Below are 21,142 nucleotides of genomic sequence, written 5' to 3' on the forward strand. Positions count from 1 at the left end.
TGCTCGGGGCCCTGAGCGAACGGCGTCAGTCCAACATGTCTCTCTTCCGCAACTGCAGGGCTGCCACGGCGCAAGTCCGTAGCTTCTCCTCTTCCACCTGCCGTCGAGTCGGACCAGAGTCTCCAAATTTTGTCGACGTCCCTCAAACCGTTCAACCCGATCTACGAGTGAAACCCCGAGTTAAGGGTACGCTGCCCGTCCCTCGGGAGGTCTTCCCTGCCCGCCGAGTAGACAAGCCGACCGAAGAATACATTGCTGCTGCGACACCACTCCCGTCGAAGGATATCAAAATCGACCCCAATGACCCACACGCGGAATATAAGGATTGGAAGCGGCGAATGGCCGACATGAGGCGGCAGAATCTTCGGGAAGGTCTCCTCGAATTGCACAGCCGCAAGCAGCGGACGGACAAGTTCATGGCGTACCGCAGCATTCAGAGACAGAAGAAACGCGAACAAGTTCTTCGGCAGCCGGAAAGAGACGATGAGCGCTTGACTCGTCCCTCTGTTGTCCAGGAGATGCTGCCTAAACGTACCCCGGTGCTGCCCGATCCCGACAGAGAAGAGCGCCTTGCTCAAGCTCGCGCAAACTTGGAGAGCAAGAAGGCTCGGGATGAGTTAGAACGGCAGGATTCGTTACAGGCGTTATACATGAATGCTCGTACCTTTATCACCACCGAGGCTCAGCTTGCCGCCGAGATTGAGAAGGTGTTCCCGGAGGGTGAGAACGAGGCGTGGCGCAGTGATCACCAGCAGGGTGAGAATATTTGGAACCTTGGCGTGCCTCCAACAGTGCAAAACATTGTCAACGATTCGAAGAAGAGCGAAGCAGCTCGCTGGGATCTTATCCAGGGCAGAGTCAAGAAGCTGGGAGAGCAGATTACTGGAGGCAAGATATAAAGCGGTTGTTTCTGAGGTATTGTACAGTATGGGTTTCTCAGAGATTACACAGCTTCTGTTTGTATTATTATCATTTCAATTGAGTCTGGATCAATGTCTATGTCATGGGTTTCGCACCCGACAGCGGCGTGCCGTTGTCCCTTTAATCCGACGTATTGTGATAACGAGGATTCAGACAGTTGAATTCTCACTCATTGCGGACGGGTCACTGTGTCCGTCTCTTCAGTTGAAGGCTTTGACTCACCAGACTCCCCAGGATTGAGAGGGAGCTTTAAGCCCGCAGCACAGGGCAATGCTGATCTAAAGTTTGAGTACCTACCATTGCCTCTCACATACTCGAGAGGAAGAGAAAAATTCAAACGTTAATTCAATGCAACGAAGGCTTGCTATATCCTATATTGATTGCATTCTGTGCCCCAACGACCCTGAAACCACCTCGCAGTCACACACAGCCAACATACACATGACCAGAACAGAACACTAAATGGATTTTGACGGCTTCAGAGAAAAAGAGATATAAGTGATGCAAGGCTTACATCGATCCGAGGGATCGACATTACTCAACTACATCAGTCCGTCTATATTTCACACTAACGGGGCTTTGCGGGAAGATCAGGGCCATCTTGTTTGCTCCGGCTGGAGAATGACCCTTGCATTGACGCTTTGTTGGTGGGCCCATGCGCTTTGAGATGGAGTTTCTAGATCCAGGCCTGGCCTTCCGTCAAGCGATTGAGGCTTCCCATGCTCAGTACTATGTCAAAGTTGTGTCAGGTGTCAGATCATAAAGGTAGAATCCCTTCGAACAGGAGCTGCACGACTCAGGTAGCCTGTAGTCCGCTTAGCGACGGTGAAGAGGAAACATCATACATCAGATGAGTGGTAGTATTGGTAGCCACAACAGGATGGTTGTCTCTATCTAAGTGTCAAGCACATGCGAAAATGGACAGATTATTACACCTAGGTAGCATTTCCATGATCAACTAACACTGATCGACCAATCTGAGGCAGTCTGCATTATCGGAACAATAGGTATATGTGCCTTCAGCTGACAGCCTGGATAATCCGGCCTCACTGCGGATATCCTCGTACCAGGAGTAATGTGTACGTTGGTGCCTGGCTGATGATATCTTGTTGCAGTTACCTCGGTTACTGGACTTTCGCTGGCTGGCTTTAAAGGAACCGAATTGCAGAGCAACAATTACTGAAATAAGAACTTGGTCCAATGACGTGGCTAACATATAGATCGGCATGGTGAAAGACGAAGTGTCTTACATCCATTGCATTACCCAAACCAATATTACTTTATTCATAAACCCTATGATGCATATTTATTAAATTGATAAACCCACAGTGGAAAAGTTGTGTAAAGACAATCAGCGTTCTTGGCTGCCAGTGGTGTCGTCACCTACCCACTGTATCCTCGTCAGGGAAGCTCCATCTCGTCCCACTTGATCGTTGCTTACTTGTTCTCGCTGCTGTGTACCTTTCTAGACTTGTATAATTTCCGACTTCTCCAGTCCATTTCCTTGGTTCAAAATCCACCCTCCAGGCTACCATAGTACTGGTGACCACGCCCAGGAACGTAGATGATAAGAACCTGGTCCGTGAGGCGCAAGCCATGCCCCATTGCGAAAGCGACTAAGCAGCAACAGGATAAGGCAACCCAGGCTGCCCCATTTTGCGCCCATGTTATGGAAGCTTAAGTCAACCCCGACAATCTCTCATGACGTTTACTGTATGCAAGGCACCTTAAGACATCCCCACTCTTTACTCTACTCCACTGCTCTTTTCCAGATGTATAGGCTTGTCCTGGGAATACATCACTATTGGTGTGGAAAACGCAGTAGTGCTCAACTCCGTTCCAACGCATCACTGAACAGCCATCCCGGCTGATAGGAGACTATGAATAGAAGCAAAGAACCATGGGAGCTCAATGCTTTCGTCCTCCAAACCTCTTCCAGCAATGTTCGATGTCTTTGGGCCAAACCAATTTCCGACTGTGCCGGTTCCGTGGATCGAATCTGATATCGCCACCTCAGTTGCAGTCCCATGCCCTGAGACTGAGAGAAACCATGTATCAGGCAACATTGAAGGGTTGCTGACACAGGGCAGGCTCTCTTCGGCCAATCCACGAACCTTTCAGATGGGTCCTGATCCACCCGCAGGCTTATGCTTTGCGACAATGTTACTAGATATGGCTGCCGTTGTTGCCCGTCCTGCACTACGATCGTAGGTGGGCCATGTTATCTCAATGCTATTCATCATCTCCCCACAATGTCTTGTCCATCATGACGTCCTCCATATCGAATGCCGTCGAAATCCGATTACTTCCAAGCTCGCCGGTAGGTCCGTGCAATATCGAGGTTGTTTACTCGCTCTGGCGTGTTTATGATGCCAGACTGGGCGCCCTTGGCCCACCAGCATTACATGATAATGCATTGCTACTGGCCAGCACTTCGTTTCTATTTTTTACTTCCATGCGGAAGTATGAGCTGTTGCTGACCTACCTTGATCTGGGTCCCAGTGACATCCATGACGCTGATATGAAGGGGTACCCACCATGGTTTATAAGTAAAGAGTACTTTTTGTCCTCGTCAGTGTTTGTTGTAGTCCTCAAACAGACAAAAGATAAACAACGTCGGTCTTAGTCGTATCAATTCAGACCAGTCAACCCGTTTGTCCATTCGCTTTATTCATTGTGCTGCCTCGCCTCCTTCGTTCGCTCTCACATAATGAAGAACTTTGCCACTCTCGCGGCTCTCGCTGTCGGAGCCAATGCTCTCGTCACCAGAGACAATACCTGCTGCTTCCATCTGACCGCTTCTGGCGGTGCCTCTGGCCCCATTGGCCAGCTTGATGATGGACAGAACCGTGTCTACGGCAACCTTCCTGAGGGCGAGTACTGCATCAACTCCGATGGCGGTATCATCGATGGTCACGGACGTGGATGCATCTTGACCCGTGAGTATCTGATTCACTTTTGACAGATAGGCAACGCGCTAACAAATATCGATAGCTCCTACCACTCAGCTCCAGTGTGATGCCGGAGCCCAGCCCACTACCGGTTTCTCCGTCAACGCCCAGGGCCTGCTCACTTACAACGGAAAGACAGACTTTGTCGCCTGTGAGACTGGTCAGAATGGAGGACTGAACGTCTACACCTCTCCCAATCCCAATGACGTGACTGGCTGCAAGAACATTCAGTTGCATGCCGACAACTGTGCCAACACTGGTGCCGGTGCCGGTGCCAGTTCTTCCGCAGTCTACAGCTCGGTCATTTCTGTAACTCCAACAAGTTCCGCAGTGCAAAAGAGCACCCCTGCCGCTTCTCCTACTCCCGAGTCGAGCGCTCCGGGATCTACCACCACTGTGAAGACAACCATGACCACTACCTCTTGCCCTGAGTCAACCACCCCAGCTGGCTCCGGTTCTCAACCCTCTACTCCCGCTGGCTCTGGATCTCAGCCTTCTCATTCTGCCTCTGCCACCCAGTCTTCCATCCCCAGCTGCCCGACCGATCTCTCCGGACAGTATGAATTCCCCCACCTGATCATACCCGTCGACTCCTCTTCTCCCAACAAGGCTCCTGGCACCTCGTTCAACGGCACAGTCTCTTCCACCGTCTCGAGCATCTTCAACTTTGACATTCCTTCCTCGGACGCCGGCAAGACCTGCAGTCTCGTCTTCTTGTTCCCCAAGAAGGAGGACCTCGAGACCTCTTCGTACTCCTTCAGCGGCGACGGCAAGATCGATTTCGCCATGCTGGAGTCTGCCGCTACTTCGCAGACTTCCTTCAGCAATGCTCCCAAGGTCAAGCAAGACTACGGCGTTACCACGGTCTCCCCTGGCAACTCCTACCTGATTTCTACCTTCCAGTGCCCCGCTGGACAGGCAGTCGGCTTCGAGATGAAGAACGCTGGTAGCACCAACCTCAACTTCTTCGAGGACTACAACCCCTCTCCGTAAGTTTACTCTGCGCGTCTCAAACATCTGAATCGTGGCTAATCAACATCCAGTCTTGGTCTGTACATCACTGTCTGCTAAGTCAATCGGCTTGACAAAGGACTACCCGGCATTATGAGACCATGAATGATGGACCTATGGTAATATCTTTGGAACTTATGGCTTTTATTGATGAAACGACAAATTATCTTTCGAACCCAAATTGATTCAATGTCGGGTATGGTCGGGATGGCAGGCAGCAAAGTGAATCTTTCGAATGGGTCTAGTGAGTTAATTATGAACAGTCATTCATTAGGTACATAGGAAGATAGCTTGCATTGTATAATACAACTAAGTTTCTTCTAAAATTCGATTATTGTCCCTTACGGAAAAATGCGCAGGACTCTAGCAATAGCCACAAGAAGGATATATATAGTCAAGCATTCCAAACAGATATCAGCTCCGGTTAGCTTTCCAAGTAGTAATAATTGAATTTTCCCCCATACTGTGTACACTATCAAAATAGAACTGCAAGCTACAAAGCTACATTTCCAGGAGGGATAATCTTTCGTTCAGATAGATATGCACTCATAGTGACAAAAATAATGTTGCCTAGAACAGCCGCTGTCGTGTGCCTCAGGTTGCCAATTGAAGTTACTTACTAGACGATCCTGCCGTGCAGAATAGTTTAGCGCCACAGAGACAGTGGACTTAGCATTTGACTTACGAAACATCCAGACATTGCTTGATTGTCTCCCTTTAATTATTATTCAAGTGATGCTAGATCTTGAATTAATTTCTATATATTATAGGACAACACAAAAGGGCAAATCAACATCAGGAAGTCACGGGTTGTACACGTGCCCTCAGAAGGTGCACTGGTGGCTTAGAATTTAGACTTTGAGCCCCTTGTGACCTAGACAAGCAAAGTAAGTGCTCAATTAATTAACTAATTCACAGTTGTTCGACCTACTCCAGGCCAGGGTCTAGTTGTGGATCCTCAGTGACAGCCTCAGCGCTTCTCATTGAGCAGCGGGATTCTGATTGTGTCAGGGCAAGCCTGAATGGCTACGATCCACGCCACGGGACACACTTCAAGTCTTAGCCGTCGAGGTGGCAGCAGTTTATTTCCCGTTATTGGCATAGGTCTGGAATTCGTTCTCCATGTTTGAATTATTTTAGGCAGCTTTGTAATCGGCAGACTATTAATATGATCGCATGGCTCAGTTTCTGCCATGACGATATCTCACAAACCGCTCAATTGGTGATACTCTGAAGATTAGGATCCTGATTTACACCGCGCGGGATCGCGGAATACTCTCTTGATTTGTACAGTAAGTGGTGGATCAGTCATTTCCCAAAGGAACAAGAGGATTTGTTTTCTGTGCTCTCCAAGAAATAGCCAAGAGGCTATCTGTACCAGCCCAGTTTGTGCCCGAATTTGGGAAATATAATGCGTCTGCTTGTCCTATTGTGCAGTGAAAGCTGATTTTCATGTTCAGCTTTCCTTTAGAATCTTCGTTTCACGAGAGACGGTTTATGTTTGTGGCTTGAGAGCTTTAGCGTCAAGAAAATGGATCGTCTTCCCTCTAAACTACCGTTCTCGAAGCGGCGGTTACGGCCTCGTGTTATAATTTCGTGAGTGATGAAATCGTCAAGATTGACTGCCTGAAATTGCATTGCTAATAGCTTCTGTTTTGTATACAGATACATTGCCGACTATCTGATCCTCATGTTCGTATTTCCTTCCCTTGCGCTCGGAGACCGTTAAATTCATTTACCGATAATCTCACTATAGCGGTTGCATTGCTGGCTTCTACATTTTCGATTCCATCGAGCCCTATCACCAGCATTTCTCTCTGCGAAACATATCCATTCAGTACCCTTATGCCGTCCACGAGCGCATTTCGATCCAGGCAGCCCTGCTGGTCTCCTGCGTTACCCCCCTCGTCATAATTGCAGTGTATACGCTGTTCATTGACGGTCTGTTCTCACATCACAAGCCGTACAACCCGGCATCCGGGAAGAGGAAGATTACCGGGCCATACCGGTGGAAGGATCGCCTGTGGGAGTTCAATTGTGGCTTCCTGGGTCTTTTGCTATCGCAGGGCCTCGCGTTTCTCATCACCCAGGTGCTGAAGACCGCATGTGGGAAGCCCAGGCCTGATTTGATCGATCGGTGCAAGCCGAGGCCAGGAAGCGAAGATCTGATTCCTGGATTGTCCAATTCGACTATATGTACAGGAGACCCTGCAATTATCAAGGATGGATTTCGTTCTTGGCCTTCAGGTAAGTTTTACCCCGGCCTTCTGATATTTTTGCTTGAGCTATGCTGATTGATAGTATAGGTCATAGTAGCTGTAAGCTTTTTGTCTCAGAGTTTTGGCGCCCCTTTGTCATTGTACTAATCTCGGAATATAGCATCTTTTGCCGGTTTGTTCTACCTGACTCTTTGGCTGTGCGGAAAACTGCACTTTATGGACAACAGAGGCGAAGTTTGGAAGGCCATCATCGTCATAATTCCTTGTCTTGCGGCGACACTTGTTGCTGTTTCACGGATCATGGATGCGAGGCATCATCCTTTTGACGTGATCAGTGGATCATTGCTGGGCATTGTCTGCGCCTACATCTCCTACCGCCAGTATTTCCCACCGATTTCCGAGCCGTGGAAGAAAGGCCGCGCGTATCCGATTCGAAGCTGGGGTACAGACCCTGTGGCACCCAGTATGGCCTCGCCTCTGTCTGACCACTATGCGAGCACATCAGCTCTTCGGAACCCGGAGGAAGACAGGATAGACGCATCTGGTGCTCCTGAGATCGGTCCGGCGCGAATTTCTCCGACTTACATGGGTTCAGCTAACCCATACACCTCGGACTTGCGCAACCGCCGATCCCACGACAATGATGGGGAATGGTCATCTTCCAGTGAAGATGTTGCAGATGGATACGAGATGCAGCACGGCTATGCTCGTACACAGAATCCGAGAATCGGCGGGCTTCCAAGATACGAAGCTGACACTTCATACCATTCTCAGACACAAACCGTGCTACCAGGCGTCACTGCTCCTCATGTACGGCCGGATCCAGTAGCCACTCGTGCAGGCAGAGACTCACAGTAATAATCGGTCGGATCTGCAGTTTCGGGATAAGTGAGACTGGTTTTGGAGTGTGCGGATATCGCGCGTCTGCTCACAAACTGCCAAGTCCTGAAGTATACCCGTGCCATGATTGATGAATCTTTGTTCGAGTATAGAAAACTGTCATATTTCTATGCATATGTCCTGCTGTATTTTGGTTAATCTGCTTGTCATTTTGGCGTCTGATAGATTTTGCGACGATTGCTATTCAGAAAAACAGCCGAATGGTTGTCGTTCATACCAGGAGCATAAGCATATATCATTAGTCAGTCAGCTAAATCCGATCTATTGATTTACTGCATACGAAGTATAGACAGCATCGTTAAATGCTGGTACCTGACTGCTTTTAGCTCTCAGTTGAAAGGTACCTGCTGCAAATAAGCTAAAGATCAACCATGGCTAGAACCGCGTGGGAGATAGGCCGCTCAAGCCAACAGTGGATCGCTTACATACATGCTGTCACACTACTATCGATATCCTGCAAATGGTCGAAGGACATGTCAATGTCTAATCGTTCATTGGAAAATAACAGTTCAGCTCTGGAGCAAGTAGCAACCAGGCACCGCATCTCCCCCACGTGTATGTGTCGATAATGTTCCATGATGCTGGTTGCCCAGCCACCCCGCAATCCAACAATCTGAGTCGCCCAGCCTCCCCTCCATCATGATCAGCTCGGAGAATATTTTCAGGAAGAGGCATTTTCTTTCTTGTCTTTCTTTTCCCCCTTTTGAACTTATGTGTTGTCATGATCTGACCTCATTCTTGCATGCATAATCCCCTGAATCCACGTTTGAGTGTTCCCTCGTGCTTTGTGTTTGCTCAACATATTTCCAGCAGAGGTGTAGTGTACACAGCCTAACGCAAGGAGTTGTGGATAACACGAGTCTCTCGAACTTGCGCACATACCCTGTTTCTTCTCTAATCATACTATCGCTGATGACTTCGTAACGACACTGTCGGCTTTGATCAAAATCGCAAGCGCATTGTCTCCACATTTGGACATTTGATCTCCTCACATACCTCAAGTGGGCATTTGACTTTATCCATCGAAGCAGCAGCCGGAGAAAGCAAGCGGACAAGATGATTGGAAGTCTGTTCTTCATCTTCAACCGCTTGGTGGAGATTGTATTCCTGATTCCGATCATTGGCATGATGGTAAGCAGATATACCTTTTTTGGCATAAGAATTTACGGGAGCCTAACATGCGAACAGGCCTACTTCGTGGACGGCTATCTCAAAGCAAACCAGATCACCCCGCCCTACATCCTGGTGCTCTTCATCGTCAGTGTGATCGCCGTCTTCTGGGCCTTTGACACGCTCATCCGCCATTCGACCACCAAGCGCTCCGCATTCTTCGTTGCCTTCGTCGACCTGCTCTTCGTCGGCGCTTTCATCGCAGGAGTCTACGAGCTCCGCTTCATCGCGGGCGCCGATTGCTCTCATTGGAATGGCGGCTCTGTGTGGGTGTCGCTTGGCCCCTTCGGGTACGTTGGCTACGAAAACCAGAACCATCTGTACCTGGAGATCAACAAGACCTGCGCGATGCTGAAGACTTGCTTTGCGCTGGGGATTATGGAGACGCTGTTCTTCTTCTGGACGGCTATCCTGGCGCTCTTTATCTACAGAAGGGATAGGGAAGTGGTCGTCAAGGAGACAACGACGGTGCGGAGGAGGAGTCACAGCAGCCGACGGGGCCATGGCCACAAGCATCGCAGCTCCTCGAGGAGTCGCCAGCACTATGTTGTCTGAGCATGATTGACGATAATGTTTTATGATTTATGGATATGCGATGATGTGAAAGATATGCAATTTTGCTCCGAGGAAAGCGGGGAGAAACAAGTGAACAGCGCAAGGACAAAGAGGTATCAGGATTGGTGGTGCTAACGAAAGTTTGTCTTGATTTCGGGATGTCCCTTGAGCTGAGCACACCTTGCACGGGCGAAGCCCGAACATTACGTATGCATGCCTCGCACACTGTTTGATCTTTGGCGGCGATTTGAAATATATGAATCACGAGTCAGGTTGGAATTCTCGTTTCAGCTGTTTGCGCCCTGTACGTTATGTCTTTCCTGATACTGGTGTCTGCTACGTCGCCACCATCCAATGCTACCTGCCTGCCTGTTTTGTTCTGCCCAGCCCGTTTCTACATACTTCGTAGCCCTCGCTTGTTTCTTTCAACCGGATAGGCTGCATGCAAGGTGAATCACGTCTCTAGAACCAAGATCCGAGTGCATTGACAGCCATGGGGATCCCTACCGGAGATTGCGTGCAGGTCGAACCCGACCCTGTATCTCAGTTTCATCGACCCAGTCCACGACCAGATTGATTGTTGGTCCGTCTGTTGGCGACGAACCCTGCCACGTATCGATATGTGATTTGAATTTTCTCACGACCACATGGGTTGGGAGGCAATTATCTTCCGATCATAGGTCAGCCTCATACTATTCGCAGGCCCAGTGGTCAGACGCAACCGCTCAGGGAACCATCATGGACATGGGACTGCCTGCAGTCAGCTGTTGGGACGAACATCTTATTCGTGGTTCGAAGCGAGTATCAGGGGCGAAAAAGGAGTTCAGTCGCCAACCGTCAGCTCAGCTGTGTGAACCATGCCCTGGTAAGCGTCCGATGATGTTGGCTGACAATGTATTGTTAGGCAGCGTGGTTCGAATACAACATGCATGAACTATCGCAAGGCTGTCGATTAGAGAGACGTTAACGGGCGTGATAAGTGGGGGGTTGCACTGCGCCGATAAGTCGATATTGTTGGTTGGGTCGTGTCGCTATCGCTTCGCTTGCTTTCCTGACGGAGCGCCACATGAATTTGTAGCGGTATGGCTTATTGCCACGCCGTCGGGGATTTCCGCCCCCTCGCCCATCCTTATCCTATTGTGGGGAAGCTGACTTTCGTCGTCACTGAGCACGCAAATGCAGTTACCATCTATCCCCTGCCCTCATTCAATTACTGGACATATCCGAGTTATTTAAGGCAGAGAGATGTCTGTCCTGGAGAGCTCTCGTTGCTCAGGCCATTATTCATACTCACTGAAGTGGGATTCATATTCTCTGGACACCGGTCAATGAAGTTTTCGTCCGTCGGTAAGCTCCGACGAGTCTCTTATCTGTATACCGAACGTTGATTGAACTTTGACCCATCTCTGTCTGGTTTTCATATATCGAGTGTCGGCCTCCTGTTTGATATAGCCAATCTCGAGGCGATATATTGCTGTCCGGGTGCGAATCTTCCAGTGTTTGGTTGATCGCGTGCGGAGTTGGGTTGTCGCCACCTTATACTCGCATCGGCGCAACAGCTCGATTGGAATATTCGCAGCCGAACACTTCGAGGCAGGACTATCTGGGTGTCATAGAAGGTTTCAATATGGTGGGAGTCACGAGCTGTCAAGAAGAAGTACTGGAGTATGGAAGGGGATACTCGGAGGATGTGGACACAATCCGAGAGCGAGAGTATCCGCAGCTCAAAGGTGCGCCCCTTTGACGAAGGTCACACTGTATTCGACTTTCGTACTTATTGATATTACAGATACGACATACCTGGACCATGCAGGAACCACCTTATATGCCAAATCATTGATTGAGTCCTTCTCTCGAGAGTTGACTTCGAATCTGTTCGGAAATCCCCATTCCCTGTCTGCTTCATCACAGCTGTCCACGCGGCGCGTGGATGACGTTCGTCTTCGAGCCCTTCGCTTCTTCAAAGCAGACCCGGAAGAGTTTGATCTTGTATTTGTGGCCAATGCCACAGCGGCGATCAAGCTGGTTGCGGATGGAATGAGGGACTCAACACGGCAGGGATTCTGGTATGGGTACCATGTGGACGCTCATACGAGCCTTGTTGGCGTACGAGAACTCGCAGAGAAGGGAGGTCGATGCTTTACCTCCGATGACGAAGTCGAAGATTGGATCTCAAGGTTGAGTGATGCCCGGTCTGAGTCGCTCAAGTTGTTTGCGTATCCTGCGCAGTCGAATATGAATGGCCGCCGTCTGCCATTGTCATGGTGTGAGAGGATCAGAAATCAGGGCGAGACTGCCGGAGGAAACGTTTATACTCTTCTCGACGCGGCGTCTCTGGTCTCGACCTCGCCTCTGGATCTGAGTGATGCATCTGCTGCACCGGACTTTACCGTCCTAAGTTTTTATAAGATCTTCGGTTTTCCCGACCTTGGTGCGTTGATTGTCCGCAAGAGTGCTGGACAGATCTTTGAGCACCGCAGGTATTTCGGCGGAGGCACTGTGGATATGGTCCTGACACGCGGGCTGCAATGGCATGCAAAAAAGCAATCTTCGATACATGACCGGCTGGAGGACGGGACTCTCCCGTTCCACGATATCATTGCTCTCGACTCGGCGTTTGCAACTCATGAGCGTCTTTTCGGCTCGATGCAAAATATCTCGTCACATACACGTTTTCTGGCAAAGCGCCTGTATGACCGGCTAAGCGCCTTGAGACACTTCAACGGGCAGAGAGTCTGCGAGCTTTATAAGTCTCCACTGTCAGACTACAACCGGCCCTCCACGCAAGGCCCTATCATTGCGTTCAACCTCCGCAGCAGCCAAGGGTCATGGATCGGAAAGTCTGAAGTTGAGAGACTTGCGGCAATGAAAAACATCCAAATTAGATCCGGTTCCCTGTGCAACCCGGGAGGAACATCGGGAAGTCTTGGGTGGACGGGAGCTGACTTGCTCCAGCAATTTTCAGCGGGTTTGCGTTGTGGAGATGACAACGATGTCATGGACGGCCGGCCGACTGGCGTCTTAAGGCTCAGCCTGGGAGCGATGTCTAACTTGGAGGACATCGATACCTTTGTTGGGTTTGTCGAGGAGTTTTATGTCGAGAAAGTGGCAACTGTGGACTCTCTGGTTACACCAGTACACAGTGTGCCACTTCAACAACCCCGCTTCTATATCGAAAGCCTGTCTCTCTATCCGATCAAGAGCTGCGGACCATTCAGAGTTTCTGATGGAAGACGCTGGGAGGTCAGAAGGGAGGGGCTGGCTTGGGACCGAGAATGGTGTCTTATCCACCAGGGTACAGGTGCTGCATTGAACCAGAAGAAGTATCCTCGCATGGCTCTCATTCGACCTTCTATCGACCTTGACCGCAATGTGCTGCGTGTCACTTGCGCGGAGCCGGGTTCAACTGATCAGAAGCTCCTGGAAGTGTCTCTCCTGCGTGAGGACACAGAATTGGCTACGACCTCCCTTTGCCAGCGAACATCAAAAGCCTCTACAGTTTGTGGGGACCAGGTGACTGTACAGGCTTATACGTCTCCCTCCGTCGCGCAATTTTTCTCCGATTTCCTTGGTGTGCCTTGCACACTGGCACGATTTCCACCACAGTGTTCAACTAGATATGCTTCACCCCGAAAGGCCTCAGGGGCTTGGAAACAGTACCTGAGGAAGTTCGTGATGCCTGGCTCTTTCCCTCAAGACTCTTCGCCGCCTCCTGCCGAGAAAAATCCCATTCTCCTGTCCAATGAGAGTCCGATCCTCCTCATCTCGCGCTCTTCTGTGAATTACTTGAACGAGAAGATCAAAGCCAATCAGAAGAAAAATCGGACGGGGTCGAGCAAAGCCGTAGCCGCTGACGTCTTCCGGGCCAATATAGTCGTCGCAGAGACTCTCACAGACTCACCCAACGTGGAGCAGCCATACATCGAAGATCAGTGGGAGGCCCTCAAGATCGGACCTCGAGAGCTTCGGTTCGATGTACTTGGTTCCTGTCAACGATGCTCGATGGTCTGCATCGACCAATTTACTGGCGTCCGTCGCGATGAGCCCTTTTCGACCCTGGCAAAGACCAGGAAGATCAACGATAAAATTGTTTTTGGGAGACATTGCTCCCTTTCTGCGTCAGAAGTTACGCAAGAGCAGCATGATAACGCGGAGCGCTGGACGCTGATGGTTGGCGATATCGTTACTCCTTCGTATGCGCATGATCACGACTTATGAGAAGCACCTGGTTGCCTGATTTGGTCGGCGTTGGATCCGAGCGTTTTGTTTCGATGACATATATAAATATATATATGGCCACTCAATCTTTTGAATTTATTGCGACGTATAATATCCTTGCATAGGCCAGTTGTAAGGCTACCTTTCTGGTCCTGGAATTTGTTGATTTTGAAGTGTTCAGTATACACCCAAATTCTATGAAACATGGAATGCTTTGTGCGATTTTTGCTAGAACATCTATTTGTACAGTACATATGCAAACAAGAACTCCCATCCCAAACCCCGTCAATGATCCATACAGTAATCTCAGCCAAGCTCTGAGTCGAGGATTGGCAGATAAAAAAGATGCGACATGATGAAATCCCGTGTGATAGCAAAGATATTGACATAGATTCGTTCACCTCTTGGGCCATTGCCTCCAGCCACGACCATGACCTCTCTGTGCATCGCATCAAGTTAGCCTCGACACCTTCCAGCCACAAACTCAACATCAACTGAATGCTTACCTGCTTCCACAACCGGATCATCTCCGGCATCTCCATCATAGCCTTCCGTCTGTCCTCCAGACGAGCCTCCATCGTCCGTTCCCACTTGTGACCCTTGACCTTCTGTCCAACACCGGTACCCTTGATCGCCAGTCCGCGCTCCGCCCGTCTCGTCTCCTTATACTCGGTCGACTTGCGCCCGGGCGGCAGCAACGCCTCCACGTTATACTTGATAGCCAACTTGACCAGCTCCGCCTGTCTCCTCAGCCCGATGGGCGGGCCGATCCACTTGCCATTGCGGAAGTTCTTGCGAGGCAGGAACGGATTGGGGTGTTCCGGGTTGGAGTAGAGGAGCGATTTCGAAGGGGAGAAGGCTTTCGGGTCGGGCTTTTTGAAGCCCTTTGCATCTCGGTTGGGCGTGTATGGCGATGGAAGGGATTCCTCAGCCGCAGGGGCTGGCGTTTCGGGCTCAGTGACGGGAGGGCGTACGGCCGCGGAGTAGATTTGCGGAGGATAGCGGGCGAAGAAATTGCGTAGACGGAGAGGGAGCTTGCTCACCAGATCGGTGGCTGCTGTTGTGGTGGACATGATTAAATGTAGATAAACCCAAGTCAAAAACCCCGAGTAAGAGTCTGAGGTTGGGGACTTAGGATAGATATTGTTCTGTTGGCGGTCGATAGCTTCAAAGGAAATACTCTCGGATATGCTATGAGAAATTCCACAGCCCGGGGTGCGGCTAAGCCACATTAGTTGAGGCTTGGCAGCGAGAAAGGCGGCCGCTGTGTGGCTGGTGTGAGTGGCTTCTTCCTCACCTTGCTGAAGTTCTACCTATCCTGGTGGAACTCTTGCGTCTCTCCCGCAACCGTCTTACTTGTGTTATTCAGGAGTCTTCGTCTCCTCCATTTATTGCATTCTTCTTTGTCAAGTCTCTCCATTCATCGCATTTCACTCCTTATCGGTTGCCCTTGCACTGCTGATACCTTTGAGTGATTGCCATCATGGCGGACTACAACTATGGAGGTTCCGAGGAGGAGAACGCCGAGTTGAGAAAGCTTGAGACTGAACTTGTATGATCCCGCCCGACTTTCTGATTCCGAAGCGCAAGACTTGTAGCTAACAGACGTATTTCTCAGGCCGATGACCCCGACAACTTCGAGACTTGGGAGAAGGTTGTTCGCGCTGCCGAGGCGCTGGAGGGTGGAATCAATCGCAACTCCAATCCGCAGGCCATAACAACTGTCAGAAACATCTACGATCGGTTCTTGGCCAAATTCCCCTTGTTGTTTGGATACTGGAAGAAATATGCCGACCTGGAGTTCTCCATCACTGGTACTGAGGCAGCGGACATGGTATGAAGTCTCTCTCTCTACTGCGCATGTTCGGTGTTAACTTCGGTTTCCTAGGTCTATGAACGAGGAGTTGCTAGCATCTCATCTTCCGTTGATCTATGGACCAACTACTGCTCCTTTAAGGCGGAGACTTCCCATGATGCCGACATCATTCGAGAGTAAGTATACTATAGCTGGTTTCCTTTCCTTCCCTGTAACCGTTACCGACACAGCGCGGACCTCATCGTGGTGCCGAATACGCATGATGCAAGATTTCATTGGCAACAAATCCCTTGATGATGGGTGAGATTGTCGCCTTACCCAGGTCCAACTGAAGTTTACTTCTCACCCTTGGCTTTTTCAGGCTGTATCCTTTCCCTTGGTGAAATTGATTTGACCTCAAAGCACCACTTCCTTGCACGGACACCAAGACCAGTAACTCTGTTCGGAGACTGCTTCTTGCGCGCACGATGCGCAGGGAGGGGGAAGGAGAATTCCTCCCTCAGTCTGACCATCCTACTCGTTGAATTGTTTGGGCTCACGCATTGATTAGTTAAAACTGATGTTTGCCATCCTTGCCATCCTTCATTTCCGTATACCCTTTTCGACCCCGTTCTGCTCAGACAACGTACTGGTTGTTGGTGCTAACATACTTTTTGCAGGTTGTTCGAGCGCGGAGCGACCAGCGTTGGATTAGATTTCCTGGCGCATCCCTTCTGGGATAAATATATCGAGTTCGAAGAACGAGTCGAAGCTCCTGAGAAGATCTTTGCCATTCTTGGCCGCGTTATCCACATTCCAATGCATCAATATGCTCGTTACTTCGAAAGATATCGCCAGCTTGCGCAAACTCGTCCGTTATCAGAATTGGCGCCTGCGGAGACTCTGTCTCAATTCCGTGCCGAGCTTGAAGCGGCCGCTGGCCAGATACCCCCCGGCGCAAAGGCAGAAGCAGAAATCGAGAGGGATCTTCGGCTCCGTGTCGACGCTTACCACCTTGAAATCTTCTCAAAGACTCAGACAGAGACTACCAAGCGATGGACCTACGAATCGGAGATCAAGCGCCCATATTTCCATGTCACAGAGCTGGACGAGGGCCAGCTAACCAACTGGAAGAAGTATCTTGATTTTGAAGAGGCAGAGGGATCGTATCCTCGCATTCAGTTCTTATACGAGCGGTGTCTCGTAACATGCGCTCATTACGACGAGTTTTGGCAACGCTATGCTAGATGGATGTCTGCCCAGCCTGGCAAGGAGGAAGAGGTGCGGAATATCTATCAACGTGCCAGCTGCTTCTATGTTCCAATTGCGAACCCCGCCACTCGCCTTCAATATGCATATTTCGAAGAGATGAGCGGCCGGGTGGACGTTGCTAAGGATATCCACGATGCGATACTTGCCACCCTACCAAACCATGTGGAGACTATTATCTCCTTGGCGAACATGTGTCGTCGTCATGGTGGCCTTGAGGCTGCGATTGAAGTATACAAGAATCAGTTGGATTCACCTCAGTGCGACCTGGCTACCAAGGCTGCGCTTGTTGCCGAGTGGGCTCGCCTCCTGTGGAAGATTAAGGGCTCAGCCGAGGATGCGCGTCAAGTCTTCCAGAAGAATCAGCAGTACTATCTGGACAGCCGTCCATTCTGGAACAGCTATCTCATGTTCGAGTTAGACCAGCCCACAAGTGCTGCCACTGAGAGCGTCCAATACGAACGTATCAAGCAGGTGGTTGATGACATCCGTTCTAAGAGTGCCCTTTCGCCCGACGTCGTGAGGGACCTCGTTCAGAGCTATATGGTCTACTTGCTCGAACGGGGAACCAAGGACGCGGCGAAGGAGTACATGACTCTTGATCGCGAGGTCCATGGTCCTGCCTCTGTGGCTCATACCAAGACTGGAGGCGCAGTGCAAGCCCTGCAGAACGGCAGTCAGACGGCACCTGTGGCACCTGTTGTGGACCCAACAGTCGCTGTCGCCGCCGCTGCTTCTCCTCAAACCAGCCCATATCCTTACTATCAACAGACTCCAGTCAATGGCGGTGTAAGTGCTTAGTTGGCATGTGTGATCTCAGCAATAGACACTGGCTGACTGCTGCCATGGGTTAGTACCCGTCTCAGCCCGTCCCCTACCGATAAGGTAAATGGCTTCCTCCTGCTTTTCTCTTTTGTCTCCGGTAGGAGCCATCTCCCATGTAGAACAACTACTTCAGTGCTCGCTTTTCGCAACAGCAATAGCAATAGCGGTACTGTCGCACCAATTGCAGAGGCTCGTCAACATCTCGGCGGACTCTCTCTGCTTCTCCGCCTCTACTTCTCAAATGATATCATGCCAGCTGATTGGGTGGAATTATGGATTTGGACATTTCTTTTTCGATCTTGTACTCTAATTCTAGGTCAATGCCATTGAGACTTCTGTACTCATTTGCTATTTTCACTTAAAACTGGTAATATGGGCTCGACAATCACGTGACTGTATACTGCGCGTCGAGCTTCTATGCTTTACCGTAGAAATTCGAGATACGCTTCACTTATCAAAGGGTCCGCAACCGCTACTTGCGACATATTTTCCCGCAAACCACCATGGATGGCATCATTTCAAACGGCTCTCCGGGTGTGCCTGTTACCCAGCCCCCTCCTGAGCCCTTAGAAAGACCTCCTACACCACCTCCCCCTCCCCCAGAAGATTCCGCCGCCCCTCCTCCGCCCCCAGACACTTCCGTGCCGCCACCACCGCCTGAAGATGCTCCCCCAGCTCCGCCGCCAGAGAAGAAGAAGAAGGTAGGGTGGGGCGCAAAACGTCCAGCAGCGACGCCGTTGAGTGTTGAGGAACTTGTGCGGAAGAAGAGGGAGGCAGATGCCGCAGCGGCCAAGGTAGGTTCTCCTCCGAACACGCGGACTACGCACTGAACACAGTGGCTGATACTTTGACTTACTGCGCAGCCGAAATTCTTATCCAAAGCTGAGCGCGAGCGGATTGCTCTAGAGAAGCGCGCCAAGGAGGTGGAAGCAGGGCGACGATTGAAATCAGAACCATCCACCAACGGTACAGATCGAAGCGGGACGCAATCACCGTCAGTTTACTCCGAGACTCCCAATGGCGATGAAAGGTCGATACCCACCGGTCCCCGAGCGATGCGAAATTCAGAAGTCCCGACGGGCCCTGCCGCGATGCGCAACAAGAATTACGATATGTCGCCGCCGCCTCCGCCGAAACCGATGTCGTTCAGTCTTACGGATGGGAAAGGAGACAGCAAGCGCCAGTCGGAGGAGGACGAGGCGGCGGCCCAAGCTGCCTTGATCAAGCAGAAGTACATGGGAACGGAGAAGACGTCGAATTTCTCAGCGAAGAAGAAGCGCAAGAGGACGACTGATCGGAAGTTCAATTTTGAGTGGAACGCGGAGGAAGATACGAGCGGGGATTATAACCCGTTGTATCAACAGCGGCATGAAGCCAACTTCTACGGGCGTGGCCGGTTGGCTGGCTTCGGAGACGATGTGGCCGATACATTAGCGCAGAAGTATGCCAGGGCTCTGGAAGACCGCGATCGGGAAGCTGGAAGCATCAGAGCCCGAGAGATATTGGAGATGGAGCGGAGACGCAGGGAGGAGAGTACGCGGAACCAGCTCGACAAACACTGGAGCGAGAAGAAGTTGGAGCACATGCGCGAGAGGGACTGGCGTATCTTCAAAGAAGATTTCAACATCAGTACCAAGGGCGGCAGTGTGCCGAATCCCATGCGGTCGTGGGAGGAATCTGGCCTTCCCAAGCGGCTCTTGGAGCTTGTGGACCAGGTTGGATACAAGGAGCCCACGCCGATCCAGAGAGCTGCGATCCCTATCGCCCTGCAATCACGAGATCTGATTGGTGTTGCGGTTACAGGTTCGGGTAAAACAGCGTCATTCTTGCTCCCACTGCTGGTATACATCTCGGAGCTGCCCCGGATTGATGAATTCGAATGGAGGAAGAACGACGGTCCATACGCCATCGTCCTAGCCCCCACTCGAGAACTGGCACAGCAGATCGAGATCGAAGCGAGGAAATTTACACAACCGCTCGGCTTCAACGTCGTCAGTATCGTCGGTGGTCACTCCTTCGAAGAGCAAGCGTACAGTCTCCGAAACGGCGCAGAAATCATCATCGCCACCCCCGGCCGTCTAGTCGATTGCATCGAGCGCCGTCTCCTAGTGCTCAGCCAGTGCTGCTACGTCATCATGGACGAAGCCGACCGGATGATCGATCTCGGCTTCGAAGAACCCGTCAACAAAATCCTCGACGCCCTCCCCGTCACCAACGAGAAACCCGACACGGAAGAAGCCGAGAACTCCGCTGCCATGAGAAGCCACCGCTACCGCCAAACAATGATGTACACAGCCACCATGCCCTCGGCCGTCGAGCGCATCGCCCGCAAATACCTCCGTCGACCCGCCATCGTGACGATCGGCAGCGCCGGCGAAGCCGTCGACACCGTCGAGCAGCGCGTCGAGATGATCGCCGGCGAAGACAAGCGCAAGAAGCGGCTCGCCGACATCCTCTCCTCGGGCGAGTTCCGGCCCCCGATCATCGTCTTCGTCAACATCAAGCGCAACTGCGACGCCATCGCCCGCGAAATCAAACAGATGGGCTTCTCCTCCGTCACCCTGCACGGAAGCAAGACCCAGGAACAGCGTGAAGCCGCCCTTGCCTCCGTGCGCAACGGCTCGACGGACGTCCTCGTCGCCACCGATCTCGCTGGTCGTGGTATCGACGTCCCCGACGTCAGTCTCGTCGTCAACTTCAACATGGCTAACTCAATCGAGAGCTACACGCATCGTATCGGTCGTACCGGTCGTGCCGGTAAGAGCGGTGTGGCCATTACTTTCCTCGGTAACGAGGATGCAGACGTCATGTATGTCCACTGCCCCTCCTCTTTCTTCCCATTTCAGATTCATTCAAAGGATACGGTATACTGACTTTCTTACTTCTACAGGTACGATCTCAAGCAGATGCTCATGAAGTCGCCCATTTCCCGCGTCCCCGAAGAACTACGCAAGCACGAAGCCGCCCAGTCCAAGCCTAACCGGGGATTTGCGAAAAAGAGCGACGACAGCTCAGGCTTTGGGAATAAAAGTGGTGGGTGGCAGTAGAAGAACATAGACCCATTATGCTGTATACCCTTATGACAATGTACCTATATGCTCAATGAAGAGACATTCTTATGGTACTCCAAGTGCATTCTGGCCCTTCATGGTCGAAGATATCAAACCTTAGGGCATGTGGTGCGGGGAAACACACCTGTAAGTAGCACATGCCTCATTTTCAGTAACTGTTCTTGGTCGCCGGTATTTGTATCAAGCTTTCGTGCTCTTCGGTCTTCCAATGCACGCATCATAACTCGGGATTTCACA

At 51.0% G+C, this 21,142-nt stretch overlaps 8 protein-coding genes across 8 annotated transcripts; 7 read left to right on the forward strand and 1 right to left on the reverse strand.

Moving 5' to 3' along the window:
• Positions 1-35: 35 nt before the first annotated feature.
• On the forward strand, positions 36-899 carry ALT_5370 (uncharacterized protein; the record flags this gene model as incomplete). Its single annotated transcript, XM_033555178.2, has 1 exon — positions 36-899. The coding sequence occupies one exon, from the start codon at positions 36-38 to the stop codon at positions 897-899; it is 864 nt and encodes a 287-aa protein (XP_033411069.2).
• Positions 900-3,631: 2,732 nt separating this feature from the next.
• ALT_5371 (putative GPI anchored cell wall protein) lies at positions 3,632-4,943 on the forward strand (the record flags this gene model as incomplete). The annotated part of the gene is made up of 3 exons (XM_033555177.2): positions 3,632-3,860; positions 3,916-4,861; positions 4,916-4,943. The coding sequence occupies 3 exons, from the start codon at positions 3,632-3,634 to the stop codon at positions 4,941-4,943; spliced, it is 1,203 nt and encodes a 400-aa protein (XP_033411068.2).
• A 1,471-nt stretch (positions 4,944-6,414) lies between these two features.
• ALT_5372 (phosphatase PAP2 family protein) lies at positions 6,415-7,960 on the forward strand (the record flags this gene model as incomplete). Its single annotated transcript, XM_033555176.2, has 5 exons — positions 6,415-6,479; positions 6,549-6,575; positions 6,640-7,130; positions 7,190-7,201; positions 7,263-7,960. The coding sequence occupies 5 exons, from the start codon at positions 6,415-6,417 to the stop codon at positions 7,958-7,960; spliced, it is 1,293 nt and encodes a 430-aa protein (XP_033411067.2).
• Positions 7,961-9,058: 1,098 nt separating this feature from the next.
• Positions 9,059-9,727, forward strand: ALT_5373 (uncharacterized protein; the record flags this gene model as incomplete). The annotated part of the gene is made up of 2 exons (XM_033555175.2): positions 9,059-9,133; positions 9,191-9,727. 2 exons carry the CDS (start codon positions 9,059-9,061, stop codon positions 9,725-9,727), a joined length of 612 nt encoding a protein of 203 aa, XP_033411066.1.
• Positions 9,728-11,354: 1,627 nt separating this feature from the next.
• hxB (putative molybdenum cofactor sulfurase protein (HxB)) lies at positions 11,355-13,945 on the forward strand (the record flags this gene model as incomplete). Its single annotated transcript, XM_033555174.2, has 2 exons — positions 11,355-11,457; positions 11,517-13,945. 2 exons carry the CDS (start codon positions 11,355-11,357, stop codon positions 13,943-13,945), a joined length of 2,532 nt encoding a protein of 843 aa, XP_033411065.2.
• Positions 13,946-14,342: 397 nt separating this feature from the next.
• ALT_5375 (mitochondrial 54S ribosomal protein mL59) lies at positions 14,343-15,018 on the reverse strand (the record flags this gene model as incomplete). Its single annotated transcript, XM_033555173.2, has 2 exons — positions 14,343-14,384; positions 14,452-15,018. The coding sequence occupies 2 exons, from the start codon at positions 15,016-15,018 to the stop codon at positions 14,343-14,345; spliced, it is 609 nt and encodes a 202-aa protein (XP_033411064.1).
• A 410-nt stretch (positions 15,019-15,428) lies between these two features.
• Positions 15,429-17,893, forward strand: ALT_5376 (putative mRNA splicing protein (Prp39); the record flags this gene model as incomplete). The annotated part of the gene is made up of 5 exons (XM_033555172.2): positions 15,429-15,497; positions 15,564-15,779; positions 15,834-15,937; positions 16,421-17,798; positions 17,864-17,893. The coding sequence occupies 5 exons, from the start codon at positions 15,429-15,431 to the stop codon at positions 17,891-17,893; spliced, it is 1,797 nt and encodes a 598-aa protein (XP_033411063.2).
• A 444-nt stretch (positions 17,894-18,337) lies between these two features.
• prp28 (mRNA splicing protein PRP28) lies at positions 18,338-20,881 on the forward strand (the record flags this gene model as incomplete). Its single annotated transcript, XM_033555171.2, has 3 exons — positions 18,338-18,628; positions 18,698-20,643; positions 20,725-20,881. The coding sequence occupies 3 exons, from the start codon at positions 18,338-18,340 to the stop codon at positions 20,879-20,881; spliced, it is 2,394 nt and encodes a 797-aa protein (XP_033411062.1).
• Positions 20,882-21,142: the final 261 nt, after the last annotated feature.

The sequence above is a fragment of the Aspergillus lentulus genome (genome assembly GCF_001445615.1).
Source record: "Aspergillus lentulus DNA, contig: Alt09, strain: IFM 54703, whole genome shotgun sequence".
NCBI classification, from domain to species: Eukaryota; Fungi; Ascomycota; class Eurotiomycetes; order Eurotiales; family Aspergillaceae; genus Aspergillus; species Aspergillus lentulus.